Source organism: Stegostoma tigrinum, chromosome 19, assembly GCF_030684315.1.
Source record: "Stegostoma tigrinum isolate sSteTig4 chromosome 19, sSteTig4.hap1, whole genome shotgun sequence".
NCBI lineage: Eukaryota > Metazoa > Chordata > Chondrichthyes > Orectolobiformes > Stegostomatidae > Stegostoma > Stegostoma tigrinum.
The window spans coordinates 24,987,251-25,001,631 of record NC_081372.1 but is presented as its reverse complement, the minus strand read 5'-3'; the positions used below and the strand labels follow the sequence as shown (position 1 = coordinate 25,001,631).

Below are 14,381 nucleotides of genomic sequence, written 5' to 3'. Positions count from 1 at the left end.
TGTTGATAATGAGGATAGATAATGCTCTGGATAATCCTATTCCAATATACTGACCAGTGTCCAACAAACAGTGCAGGAGGCCTAAATTACTTTACCCAGTTTCTCTTTTTCAGTTACAGTCATTAAGATGCTTTTTGCAGTCTGAGAATTTTGCTGGATGAAGCCTGATAATTCTCATTCCAGCCTCACAATAACAAATGAATGGAAAAAAATGCAATTTAATGACACAATATACATATGGCTTTCTGGAAAATACACAAATATTCAAATGTGATTTTATTGAGCTTAACAAAAAGCACCGACTAAAATTCAAATCCTAATCCTAGAAGTATTATGTACTGGTCTGTGTTCCCACTACATATTTTCATGGTTGATAGGGAACCTTGGGGATGCAATTTAAGGACATACAGACTTAAAGAAGAGATACGTTAAGAATGCAATGTATGTGATGTACCTTAAGGAATTCAGGCTATGATACATCGCAACAGGTGATCACCTTGCAAGCCTGTTGCTCTGTTACAGATCTCTCCCTGGTGGGAGTGCATATGTGGAATTTGATTACAGAGGATGACACAACCAAATTCCAAATCTGCACTCCCCTTTGTGTGGAGTTCTGGCAGCATGAGCGCAAACCTGTGTGTGACTTTAAGCAGATTCTAATTTAAGAAACTTAGTCAACTTTATAGCAAAAGGATTCAGAGCACTGAAATCAATCCATTTGATTTCAAGCTACTGATAACTCAAATAAATGACAACCCAAAAATTCCCATCTTTAAAATAATTTGCTTTAATTAATAACAATAGACCTCATTATTTTACCAACTACAATTATTTATCTGTCCAAATTTCACTAACAATTGGCTTTATTGAGATGGAACAGAAAAATTAGCACAATGGGCTTTATTTGCCCCCTTCACTTGTATACATGCATCATTTTCTTGTACCATGCACACTTCATTGGTGCAAAGCTCCATGCTGATTTAAGGTGTTGGTCGCATGCAAGGAGTTGTTGATCTTCTACAGCTAATGTTAGAGAAATTTAAATTGAGTGCTTGCTTTAGAAAACTTTTATTACTGTTGTTACTTCAACTGTGTACCATGACAAACCAGGATGTTATCACGGGAACAAGAATGAAAACTACTAGGAGAAAAATTCTCTCACCTTTAAATCTGCTGTAAATTCTTTTCCTACAGAATCCATGGGCAAGTCCTGAGACATTGTTGTCATAGTGGATAGAAAGCTTGCGGACTCTGTTAGATGGGGTAAAGGGGACAAACTTCTGCTTTCTTCCCTGATTGCTTCACCAAGACAATCAATTTTCTCAGTAACAGATGCTAACTCGGCCTTTAAGCCAAGAAGCCTTGAATTAATGCTGCTCATTAGTTTAGGATCATTGGCATCAGCAGCTTCATCATTACTTTCACTGACGGACTGATTCTGCAAATCAATAGTTGAACAAGGCTTGACATCAGAATTTAAGCCACTTGTGTCTGAAATTAAGAGATCAATGACTTCACGAACAAGTTCGGCTTGGTCTTTAATGCTGAACAGAATCTCCAGGTCTTTTCTTCCCAATAACTTTGCAGTGACATCATCATGATCAGCAATCCTGCTGCTCCCACTGCCAGAGGTTCTCTCTTGGGTTTCCCTTGAATCATTCTCTCCTCCAACTGGGACTTCTCTCCTCGGCTGGGATGAGGCGATCTCTGCGGAGTCACTAAAGTCAGCATCAAGCTCTAGGGAACATTTCTGACAGTGGTACGAAGCCAAGTCATAACGCTGAAGGTTTGAAACAAGCACACGATTCTCATATTCCAGCTTCTTGACTTTCCCATTGAGGTCATTGATTTGGAGTCTTGCTGTCATTAGCTCTTCCTGGGAAGGTTCGGTTAATGAGGGACAACTATCTGACCATGATGATTCCTGATTGGATTCAGATTTGTACCTATTCAGTTCATTCATGAGATGCTTATTTTGGTCCTCCATCTCAATTAAGGATCGCCTCAGAAGCTCTGCCTCCTCTTCCACAAACTGAAGGTGACGCCTGAGCTCCCCAACATTCTCCCCAAACTCACCATAGCTCGTGCTAGAAATTCCCAGTCTGATATCCTGGTTTGAGGAGTCCTTCTCACCGTGACCTTTTAAGTCATCCATTTCAGCTTTCAATCCACGGTTTTCAACCTCCAGCTCAACTGTTCTCCTGCTCAAAATGTTGGCTTCTTCCTCAACCAGCTTTAGATGCAATTTTAGCTCAGCTTCTCTAACATGAGGAGATTCTCCAATGTCACCAACAGACACTGCATTGTCCAAATCACCGTAAAGTGAGCTGTATTTCACCAGTTCCTCGCGCATGTTTTCATTCTCTTTTACTAACTTGGTCAGCTTTTTGCACATCACAGCAGCTTCTTCTTTGGCAAAATGGAGCTGGCATTTCAGATCAGCACTATCCTCCTATATTTAATCAAGGAGAATTATTGGCAACATACACATTTGCAAGGCAAACTTGTTTAGATTACCTTGACTCACTACTACTTAAATTGCAAGTCAAGCTAAATGGCAAATGAGAGGACTATCATGCTATGTTGAGCAATGTTACAATATGAAAAACACCAGGGCTGCCTTGGTTTTGTAGTTTCCTGCTACTGACATTAGGTATGAGCAAGTATTTTCTAATATATTAGCATGGAGGAGGGAACGAATCAGAGGGTAAGTATCCCCTTGATACTAAGACGACTTAGCTGGCAGGTTTTGAACAATTAGCTGATATCCAGCAGGAACAGAATTGGGAGAACGAGGGATATAGCAGAGGGAGTGTTATCGTCATGAATGAAACACAGAAGGAGCATTGTGCAAAATCTGAGCTGCAGTATTCTCAAAAAAGGATAGAAAAAAAATTGTGTAAGCATGTTTGCAAGGAACACTAAGCTATAATCCAAGGATCATGGACTTGTTTTAACCTGCTAAATCTATCAGGCAAAGCTGCAAACTTTGCCAGGGAGTTCCCAATTGCCCAATACCTCAAATAATACCTGTAATTCTAATGTGAAAGATGAACTCAAACTTGGCAGTATAGTATTTTTGTTTTTGACAGAACTATAGCATTCTCTGCACCTTCCTACACCAACCATCATTTTGCTACAGGATGGAGCGATAAGCCATGTTGCTATCGATTTTCTCACTGAAAGAGAGATGTGTGGTATGGACTGCAGTTTTTTTTTAAATGAAATCTTCTCAAGCAGCTTGCTTGCCCAGGGAGAGCTCATTTGAAACAGCCTAAGTGATTGTCAGCATGTTTTGAACGATAGCAACAGTTGTGAAACTAGCAAAGATCTTTACTGTGGCATTTATAAGAACATTTCCAAAAGTGGAAATCAAATCAATTCTGCAAATTTTACTTTAAAAACTCTGGTTTTAAAAGCATGGCAATGACACTTTAAGCTCCATGAAAAATCAGCATGTTACTGAATAAAATGTCTCAAATTGCCTTTCTAACTACACTCCTATTAAATTGTGTGTCTGCTTCAGCAGTTCTCTCTGCTGTTTTACTCCTGTCTTAATTTAAAACAGATAAACTTACTTCCTCCTTCAATGAACTTGTGCATGTCCAGAAACAAAATGAAAAGAAACTGAAACCATATCCTATCACGTGGCCTTTTAAATATGTTCACAATGAATTTACACAGCTGCAAGCCTTATATTTAAAGTAAATTATAACAAATCACTGATATTGCCATCGCTGAATGAAAACTGTTTTGGTACCTGCAGAATGGGCTTCTTTTCCGGTTTAGTAGCAACGCGGCTACCTCTTTTCTTCAGGGAGCTCTGAAAGAGCAAATTTTTTAAATTAGAATTGTAGCCATTGCATTGGGTGCATTTCACATTATGTAATCTATTTCAAAAACACAGAACCAGTGGCCCATACCAGCTATTCAGAACACATTCTGGAAAATTGCTGGCAACCACATGCTGAGTAGTTAATTGAGTCACACACCCTATTCCCTTCTTTCATTAAATCCTAATTTCTTAATATCTTTTACACACAATTATCTCTAATAAACAAAGCTGCTTAGTTAGAGATGCATAGTCAGTTGTAAACTGGTATTGCTACCAAATGTAGAGAAGATGGAAAGGCTAATGGCTCAAGAACGTGGTTTTTAATGCACTCTCTCATTCCTGAAAAAGAGAAAAAAATCCTTCTTCGCCTGTCCACCTATCTTCTTTTCTCTCCATCTTCAGTCCGCCTCCCCCTCTCTCCCTATTTATTCCAGAACACTCGCCCCTTCCCCCCTCTGAAGAAGGGTCTAAGCCCAAAATGTCAGCTTTTGTGCTCCTGAGATGCTGCTTGGCCTGCTGTGTTCATCCAGCTCCACACTTTGTTGTCTTAAAAAAATCCTTGTCACAGTTTTACGGAAATTCTGCAATTTGATTCTCTGGATTACTCCTACTGCAAGGACACCATGCAAGTAAGCATGGGACTCCATAGTTTGGATTAACTCTGGGTCAATTCCTCTCCCACCTAACTCTGGTCAAACTACAGCAGTCCACCTGCATCCCCAAACTGAACTGAATTTTTAGCTTCCAGTGTAATCCATACTAGAAAATGCCAAACTCTTGTTCTAATCTAACACAGAACGTCAGAAAAGAGAACTGACAAGAAAGTAGTCTACTTGAACCTAAAGTTTGTATTGTACCCAAAAGATAGTATCGTCTAGGCCAAAAAGAAAGAAAAATATTTCATACTGATAGTATATTCCTACCTACCTTTTTCAATATGTGGATTATCATTTCACCTACTCTGGATTTTATTGATTTAAAACCATCAAGCAAATCTTATCTTTTATTCATTTAAAATATGTTATAGTGTTTACATGTAAAGTGTTTATTTAGTTGAACAGTGCTGCACTGAATAGCTTTCTGTTAAGTATAACAACCGTCAATGCCAGCTTTCTGATTAATGAATAAATGAAAAAGTACAGCAGAGTAACAGGCCTTGCGGCCCTCCAGCCCTCCAAGCCTGTGCCAACCGTCATGCCCTAATTAATCTAAAAACAAACCTGACATTTTTTGATCTGTATCCCTCTATTCCCTCCCTATTCATGCACCCATCTAGGTATCTCTTAAATGTCTTCAATGCGCCCGCTTCCACCACCTCTTGTGGTGGTGCATTCCAGGCTGCTACCACACTCGGCGTGAAAAACTTCCTTTGCACATTTCCCTTAAACTTTCCCCCTCTAATGTTGAACCTGTGCTCCCTTGTAATTGAAACTTCAACCTTGGGAAATAACCTCTGGCAATCCATGCTATCTATGCCTCTCATATAAGTTTGAAGATCTCTATCAGGTCTCCTCTCCTCTCTCCTTCCAGTGAAAATGATCCTAGTCTTTTTAACCTTTGCTCATAGCCAATGCCCTCAAAATCAGGCAACATCCTGTGAACCTTCTCTGTGCTCTGTCCAAAGCTTCCACATCCTTCCAGTACTGTGGTGATCAAAACTGCACACAATACTCCAAATGCAGCCTAACAAGGGTTTTATATAGCCGCAACAATGTTTTGCCAACTCTTGTACTCCCCACCACAGGTGAAGACGACGACCGTGGCATATGCCTTCTTACTTGCCTTGGGCACCTATGTTGCCATTTTCACCGAACTGTGGACCTGCACATCCAGATCCGTCTGTATGTTAACATTCCTAAGGGTTCTGCCATTTTACAATACAATTCACACTTAACTTTGTTCCTTCAAAATGTATCACCTCGCATTTGTCGGGATTAAATTCCATCTGCTATTTCTGTGCCCAAGTCGCCAATCTATCGACATCCTGTTGTATACTTTCACAATCGTTGGCACTATCAGCAACTCCACCGATCTTTGTTTCATCAGCAAACTCGCTTATCAGACCACCCACTTTATCTTCCAGGTCATTTATATATACTACAAACAACAAAGGACCGAAGACTGATCCCTGTGGAATACCACTAGTTACCAGGCTCCAGTCTGAAAAACATCCTTCCACCACTACCCTCTGTATTGTGTTTGACCAAGCTGGTTTTCCATCCATCTAGCCAGGTCAACCTGAATCCCTTGTGATTTTAGTTTTAGTACCAACCTGCTATGTGGGACTTCATCAAATGCCTTACTAAAGTCCATGTAAACTAAATCCATAGCTCTTCCTTTATCAATTATCCTTGCTACCTCTTTGAAAAATTCATGAGGTTAGGGAGACATGACTTTCCTCGGACAAAACCATGCTGCCAGTCACTAACTAGTCCATTTTCCCTGTCTCTCAGTAACTTCTCCAAGAGCTTTCCCCTCACACATCAAGTTCACTGGCCTATAGTTTCCTGGATTACCCTGCATCCTTTCTTAAACAAGGGAACAACATTCACTAATCTCCAGTCCTCTGGAACTTCACTTGCGGTCGAGGATGTGAAGACATCTGCCACTGCCCCAGTTATTTCCTCCCTTGCCCCTCTGAGTAACCTGGGATAGATTCCATCTGGTACTGGGGGCTTGTATATCTTCATGTAATTTAGGATTCCGAAAACTTCCTCTTTCACGATGTTGACATTCTCTAGAGTATTCACACACTCATCCCTGACCTCAACATTAGTCATGTCTTTCTCCTTGGTGAAAGCCAATACGAAGTACTCATTCAGGATCTCCCCACTTCAAATGGCTCAATGTATAAATTCTCTTCTTCATCCTCGAGTGGGCCTACTCTTTCCCTAGTTATCCTCTTTCTCCTAACATATACATAAAAACCTTTGGGATTCTCCTTGACCCTGTGTGCAAAAAACATTTCATGGCCCCTTTTTGCCTTCCTAATTGTGCATTTAAGATCCTTCCAAATTTCTCTGCACTCCTTCAGGGTTTCATCTGTTTGTAGCTGCTCAGACTTTGTCAAATGCTTTCCTTTTTCTTTTGACTACCCTTACAATTTCCCTTGCCATCCATGGTCCCTGAATCCTGCCATTCCTATCCTTTAGTTTTGCAGCCACATACATGTCCTGCACTTCAGTCAATCGGTCTTTAAAAGACTCCCATATGCCAGAGGGAGCTTTGCCCTCAAATAACCGTTTCCAATTGTCATTCTCCACTTCCTGTCTAATTTGGATGTAATTGGCTCTTGTCCAATTAAGCATCCTCACCCGAGGGCCACGTATCCTTTTCCATGACTACTTGAAATCTAATCGAGCTTTTTTAGATTAGATTCCCTACAGTGTGGGAACAGGCCCTTCGGCCCAACAAGTCCACACCGCCCCTTGAAGCATCCCACCCAGACCCATCCCCCTGTAACCCACACACCCCTGAACACTACAGGCAATTTAGCATCACCGATTCACCTAGCCTGCACATCTTTGGACTGTGGGAGGAAACCGGAGCACACGGAGGAAACCCACGCAGACATGGGGAGAATGTGCAAACTCCACACAGACAGTTGCCCGAGGCTTGAATCGAACCTGGGACCCTGGTGCTGTGAGGCTGCAGTGCTAACCACTGAGCCACCGTGCCGCCCCGAGTTGTGGTTACTAAGCCTGAAGTGCTCTCCTACCGAAACATCAACCACCTATCCTGGCTAATATAACCTCCTCTCTGGTTGGATTGTCAATATAGTGCCTCAAAAAGCCCTCCTGGACACAACTAACAAACTGTTCTCCATCCATGACCCTGGCTCTAAGGGACTCCTGGTCAAAAAGAGAAAAGTTGAAGTCGCCCACCATAACTCTTTTTATACTTTTCCACTATCTGACTACATACCTGCCACTGTCTCCCATGGGCTGTTAGGAGGTCTTTAGAAAACTCCCAACATTGCGATTTCACCTTTCCTATTGCTGAGCTCCACCCATAATGCCTCAATGCAAGATCTCTCCGATGCGTCCTCCCTCAATACAGCTGAACCCTAACCAGCGATGCAACTCCCCCACCCCTTTTGTTTCCCTTTCTGTCCCTTCTAAAACAGCAATATCCAGGAATGTTAAGCTGCTAGTCCTATCCCTCCTTTAACTATGTCTTTGTAATGGCAATAACATCATAATTCCATGCAGTAGCCCATGCTCTTAGTTCATCTGACTTACCTGCTATACTTCTTGCGTTCAAGTAAACGCACCTCCAATCCCTCCGTGCCACACAACTTTCCTACGCCTGCTCTTACTCTGTTATGTGCAAATCTCTGTCACACTTTTGTCCTCAAACTTTGCACTTACTGGCCTAGTATTCCGGTTCCCACCGCCTTCCCACGTTAGTCTATTGAACTGAAGTACTGAGAGGAATGCTCTTGTATGTTATCAGGAGGAAAATTATATAGTCTTTCATTGTTGCACCTAAAAGTCCATATTTAGAGGGATATATATTGCTATACTATGGTCAATGTACCATGAATGGACACAGCGTAGTCCCATGGCTCCTAAGAAAGTAAATCTTCATTGAAATATTTATTTTGCGTATTAAAAATAGGATAACGTAGTTTTCTTATTAACATAGTCCAAAGATAATGTGTCTGAACTTTTCAGATCCCAAACCTGCATTATTTCAGACTTCCATGGGATAAAGGTAAGTTTTCTTAATTGACTACTCATTACCTTTAGGAGACCTGACTGATGGTGCCTCTTGGTTCATTGATACTTCAATTTTAAAATTCTCAGCTTCATTTTTAAGTACCTCCATAGTCTTGCTTCCTTTACATCTCTGTTACTTCCTGTAATCCTACAACCCTTCACAATCTCTGCATCACTTCAGATCTGCCTTCTTGTGAATTGCCCGTGACATTTACCATACTTCTGGCATCTTACCTTCACATAATGATGCCCCAGGCTCTGGAATTCTCTTTCCCAATCTCCAACTTTAAGATTCTTTTTAAAAGCTGTTGCTTTGGCCAAATGTGTTACCATCTTTACAAAGAGAGGGATGGGCATGTGGAATGTGCTGCTGCCAGTGGTAGTGCAGTCAGACACATTAGGGACATGTAAGCGACTCTTGGATAGGCACATGGATGATAGTAAAATGTAGGGTATGCAGGGCAGTTTGATCTTAGGAGGATAGGAGGTTGGCACAACATCTGTTGTACTGTTCTATGTTCTGTCTGTCCAAATGTTGACTTCTTTAGCCCTGCATCTGATTATACTCTTGCCAAGTACATTGTCTGTAACATCACAAAGCATCCCAGTCTATAAATTTTGGTCAGGGGATTGTTAATAGGTGCCATGCTACAATGTAGCTAAGAAATTACCATATTGGCTACATAGCATATTTCAAGCTGAGAGCATTTTGTTATATTGCCTTCTCTGCTGGGAAGGTGTCAATAAAGTTAATTCAATCATGGTTGCCTGCAGCTGAGCATGCATTTGTTACTTGTCTTAAATAACAAAATAACAACAGAAAGGTGGCGACAATGCAGAATGGAATTTTCTTTTATCACGTGAGAAACTAAGGACTGAGGAATATTGTGGTACACTTCCAAAACACCTATAAATGATTTGATGAAATTTGAGTGATTTGCTCCATGTACATAATGTTCAAATTAGTCAAGCATGAGGTGTAATTGGAAAAATAATGGCATAACAGCATGCTTGGGTCAATGGTGGAATTTAACCCCAACAAAACAAAAGGACCAGTTTAATGACAAACCAATTGCTACATATTTCGTTGGTGGCGAAAGCCTTGTGGTGTCATCACTGGACTGTTAATCCAGAGACCCAAGTAACATTCTGGGGGCCTGGGTTCAAATCACGGTGTGGCAGATGGTGGAATTTGAAGTCAATCAAAAAAAAATCTGGAAGCGAGAGTGTAACGATGACCATGAATCCATTCTGGATTTTCAGAAAAACCAGTTTGATTCACAAATGTCCTTTGAGGAAGGAAATTGGACTATATGTGATTCCAGACTCTCTGGGCATTTAGGGATGGGATATAAATGCTGGTGGAAACAGCAACACCCTCCTTCGTGAATGAATGAGAAAAGTAAAATGTTTTTCTCACCATGATGGGACCAGGTGCTTTTGAAGTGATGGCTCATCCCAATTGCCAAAAGAACCCTAGCACTAAGACAATTTTGAATTTGTATTCTGGTACTACTAAGAATTGCTTTGCCCTGAGTTAGATTCCATGAGAGGAAGCAGCTACCCAGTGAAGCTGTTGCAGATTACTGATCAAATCAAAGAAGCTCTCTTGCCACTGTGATTGGCATGAGCTTCAAAATTAATGAGCCTGTAAGAGGAACAATAAAATGAACAATAAGGTGCTTGTGTCATTTTTGCATAAAGACTGCCATAGAAACGGCAGCAAGAGATATTTGCAATTTGCCAAGGAGTCATTTTCCAAAGCCAGCAGGGAAAGTCGACTGGATTTCAGCAAGGTCCAGGCCACAGAGGCCATGTTCTCTCAATCAGAGATTCAGATGTCACCCTTGCTGTGGTAGCCACCAACTACGTAAATATCCCATTTCCAGGCAAATTGGGAAAGGCAGTCATATCTGGACAGCGTAAAGAAGAGAGAAAACAGTAACATCCCCACCTCACCCCAACCACCAAAATCACGGTCAGGTGCCAGGTAACAAAAAGGCACCAGGTTGAGTTTATAGTGGGTCTAAATCTAGCTCAGGGGTCAAAAGTTTTGAAGTTTTGACAAGACTGTGAAGTGGTGGGTTGGCAAAGGTATTGTGTGTCAGCCAATGTTCCCAGGTTCATGTCAGTAGGCTTTGAAATTCTTCAAATAATGAACGAATGGAGTCAAACTCAATCTGATAACACATCATCTGATAGCAAATATTTTTTCAAGCATCACAGATTCTCCACAGCACAGAAGGCCTTTCAGCCCATCAATTTTCACTGATCCTCTGACAAGCATCCCACCCAGACCTAGACCCAGCCCCCTACCATATCCAGGAACCCCACGTAATCCACCTAGTCTACACATCCCTGAACACAATGGACAGTTTCAGTATGGCCAATATCTAATGTGCACTTCTTTGGACTGTGGAATGAAATCAGAGCACCCAGAGAAAACCCACGCAGTCAAAGGGAGAATGTCTATGTGGGGTTTGCATAATGGCCCTATGGTGGGACTGAATCCGGGTCCCTGGCTCTGTGAGGCAGCAATGCTAACCAGTGAGCCACCATGTCGCCCACTGCAGAAGGATTGTGAAGGGATTTTTTCAGAATTATTTGCTAGGTGACAAGCTAGGCAGTAAATTCCATGTTTCTCCTTGACACAGGCTAAACAATTTTCTGAGATAACAAGGTGTAGAGCTGGATGAACACAGCAGGCCAAGCAGCATCAGAGGAGCAGGAAGGCTGACGTTTCGGGTCTAGACACATTCATTTTTCTGAAGAACGGTCTAGACTTGAAACATCAGCCTTCCTGCTGCTCTGATGCTGCTTGGCCTGCTGTGTTCATTCAGCTCTATACCTTGTTATCTCAGATTCTCCAGCATCTGCAGTTCCTACTATCTCCTAAACAATTTTCTGTTCTCTTACAGAATAACACCAATATTATAACCAGTTGCTCACCTATGAATGAGTGTCCAAACATGTTCCTAGTTCAAAGGTTTAGTTTGCTTAAACATGACATCAATAGAGAAGCAAGAGAAAAGTAGAAGGGAAGATGAGTTATGACACACAAGGCATCCAATGCTGGTCAAGAAGGCCACTGCCAGAGGTAATAACTAGAGAAAACCGGAGACAAACTGTCAGTGTCATATAGATCATTTGTCTGAAAGAGCAAATCTGTCAAAGGGATGCCTTGGTTAAACCTCCTGTAGCTCAAATTTCTCCTACAGCCCAAAGTGAAAGTCAGAAGATAACAAAGTCAAAAAGAAAATGAAAACTTGCTAGTATTACAGATTCCACTAGTACAGCAAAGTGAATCAGGGGCTTTGATTAAGACAAATATCACAGTCCTAGTCATTAAGTAAAGCTAGTAGTCAAAGTTAAAGCTCAGGTTTCACACACAGTCAGACATTGAGAAAGTAGAGTCAAGCGAAGATAAACCAAGTGAAGAAATTAACCAAACAGGTTCATTGAAAGTATGCAGGAAGGAGGGACAAGTACATTTCTATTTTTCCACTACCTCTTTTCAAATGATGATATTTTTGTGAAGAAAATACCAGCAAAAATGGAAAAACAATTTTAACATGAAATTAGTCTGGAAATATAATAGTCTCTGGCGGTTGTGCTTGCAGTAAAAACAAATATACTGCCTAACTTGTTAAAATTTTCAGGTCGCACGATGTTGGGTCAGTCATACTAATGTTACAAAATTATACAGTTTAAAATGCAAAATGGAAACATACGAATTATAAGCACAGATAAAATGCAGTGCATTGCCATCACTGGCAGGGGAGGACTAAATAAAGTCAAAGTCAATTTGACTATGACTGCAAGAAAGGAAATATTCAGGGAGCCTTACTCAATTCATTACACAACAAGCTGCAAAAATATATGATCGACGTTTATCTGTTTTACCTTTACCTTTAACCAATAGTTTAAATTAATTGGCGTTACAGAAGACAGTAAAATCTCCACATAATATCATGAGAATCTAGAAGAATTTACAATAAGCACAACATTGACACAGTTTGCCATCTCTGGCACCATCTTGAGATGTTACCCTGGCTCAGGTCCCGATACATTACATGGCTTTCCCCACGCATTCTTATGTGATGATGTTTAAAGCAATGCAAGCAATAATTTAAAATGTGAATCTGTGTGTTTTGTCTGTTTAATATCAAGATCCACACAAAGGAACTCATCACGCTGCAGCAAACAAACAAGCTGGATTAGGATGTTTAATTTAGCAAACAGAAAAATTATAGCTTATGTCATTTTACAATAAACTTCCAAAAATGTTTTTAAATGGTTTACAGAGCAAAATTTTTAAATGACTTAAGCACAAATGGTTTGAAAGAATAAAACGCTGACTTAATTTGAAAAGGATATAGAGGTGGTAGTAGCCCATATAATTTTATTTATCCTGAATGTTTGTGTCATAGTTCCAAATGAAAGATTTCCAAAAAAATTGCAGGAATCCTACCGACTGCCATCCCCTAATTTTAGCATCAAATTACTTGAGGAGACTTCTGTAAAATGGAGAGATTTCCAAGGGGTTGTTGCAAGCAATTTGGGTGAACTATGAGAGTTAAGATGCCCTCAATCACTGACATCGCTTGCTGACATAACAAGACTCCAACACAGTGACACCATTCCCACTACACTGCAGAATTGGGATCTGGATGGAATGCCAGGAAAAAGATAAGTCTTCACTATACTGGGGAGTCAGTGGGTATGCCTTGGAATAAAGGGTAAAGAGAGAAATATGGGACTGGGGATTGTAAAAGAATGCGAGGCTGGAGAATAGGCATTAGGAAAGGGACAGGGGCTGGGAGATAGAGTGAGAATGGGAATCGGAGCTGGGAAGGAAGGACGGATATTGACACCTGATTCTGGGACGGTACAAAGACTTTCAAAGAAGCTGGGGGAGGGGTGCAGAGAAGTGGCAGAATAACATATGTAGCATGGAATGGTGTATTTATTCTCAAAACATCAATTACTGCCAACAACTGACATGGTTAATAATACCAAATTAAGCATAGTTGCCATGACAAAGATGATGACGTAGTGAATGAAATCAGTAATCTTGTTAAATCTGTTTGCACCGTGAATCACTTAGCTGTTGTCTTCCCAGCATGTGTCACTCTCTGAAGCTAACAATGTAACATACGCCATCAAAGTTTCACCTATTTCTGAGGCCTCCAGCAGGGGAGAATTTAATCTAGCGAATTAAGGGAGTACACAGACCCACAACAATTAGAAGTCTCATTTATAGATGCAAATTTGATATGAAACAACAATACATGTGCTTTACATTAACTGGCAAATCATTTTTACTCTGAACATAACCAAATTTCAATCAATAAAACACAAAGTTACCACACCCGAGAGAAACAGCTATGGAGATCTCTTGTACAAACAGCAGTGCTAATGTAGAGATCAGCTGTGTATCCTAATAAGGAGGATGCTGAGATTTTGCTGGAGCAGATGCCCTACTAGTTTAACACTAATACCCAGAGCTAAATAAGAAAATGGCACAGTATCAGTTTCCAGCCGTAAGGTGCAGTAAACTTCTACAATATCTGTGGGCTAAAGCAGCAGTGAAAAATATTCTAGGCCAATTCAGATTATGGTGAGAAGAGGTCCGGAAAGATAAAATAAGAGAACTATTTACTGAAAAAAAAACTTCGCTTCAGGACCTCAGAGGAACAGATCAGCTTGTGTTCCTTCTGGTAAAGCTCAGGCCTTCCTTGCTTCAATGGTGCTTACCAGTGCCCTTACCATCCACACAGCCTCCACACTAAATTTTTGATTAGTTCCAGGTGATTCCTACCCTT

General features: G+C 40.8%; 1 protein-coding gene across 5 annotated transcripts in view; it reads right to left on the bottom strand.

Annotated features, from left to right (window-relative positions):
- The window catches only part of soga1 (suppressor of glucose, autophagy associated 1), a 99,936-nt gene that overhangs the window by 54,553 nt on the left and 31,002 nt on the right, over positions 1–14,381 (bottom strand). For all 5 annotated transcript variants that reach the window (XM_048550203.2, XM_048550208.2, XM_048550205.2 and 2 more), the window contains exons 4-5: positions 3,761–3,823; positions 1,163–2,452 (exon numbers count right to left, since the gene is read on the bottom strand). In XM_048550203.2, coding sequence (XP_048406160.2) covers positions 1,163–2,452; positions 3,761–3,823 — 1,353 coding nt within the window. The remainder of the gene's footprint in view (positions 1–1,162; positions 2,453–3,760; positions 3,824–14,381) is intronic.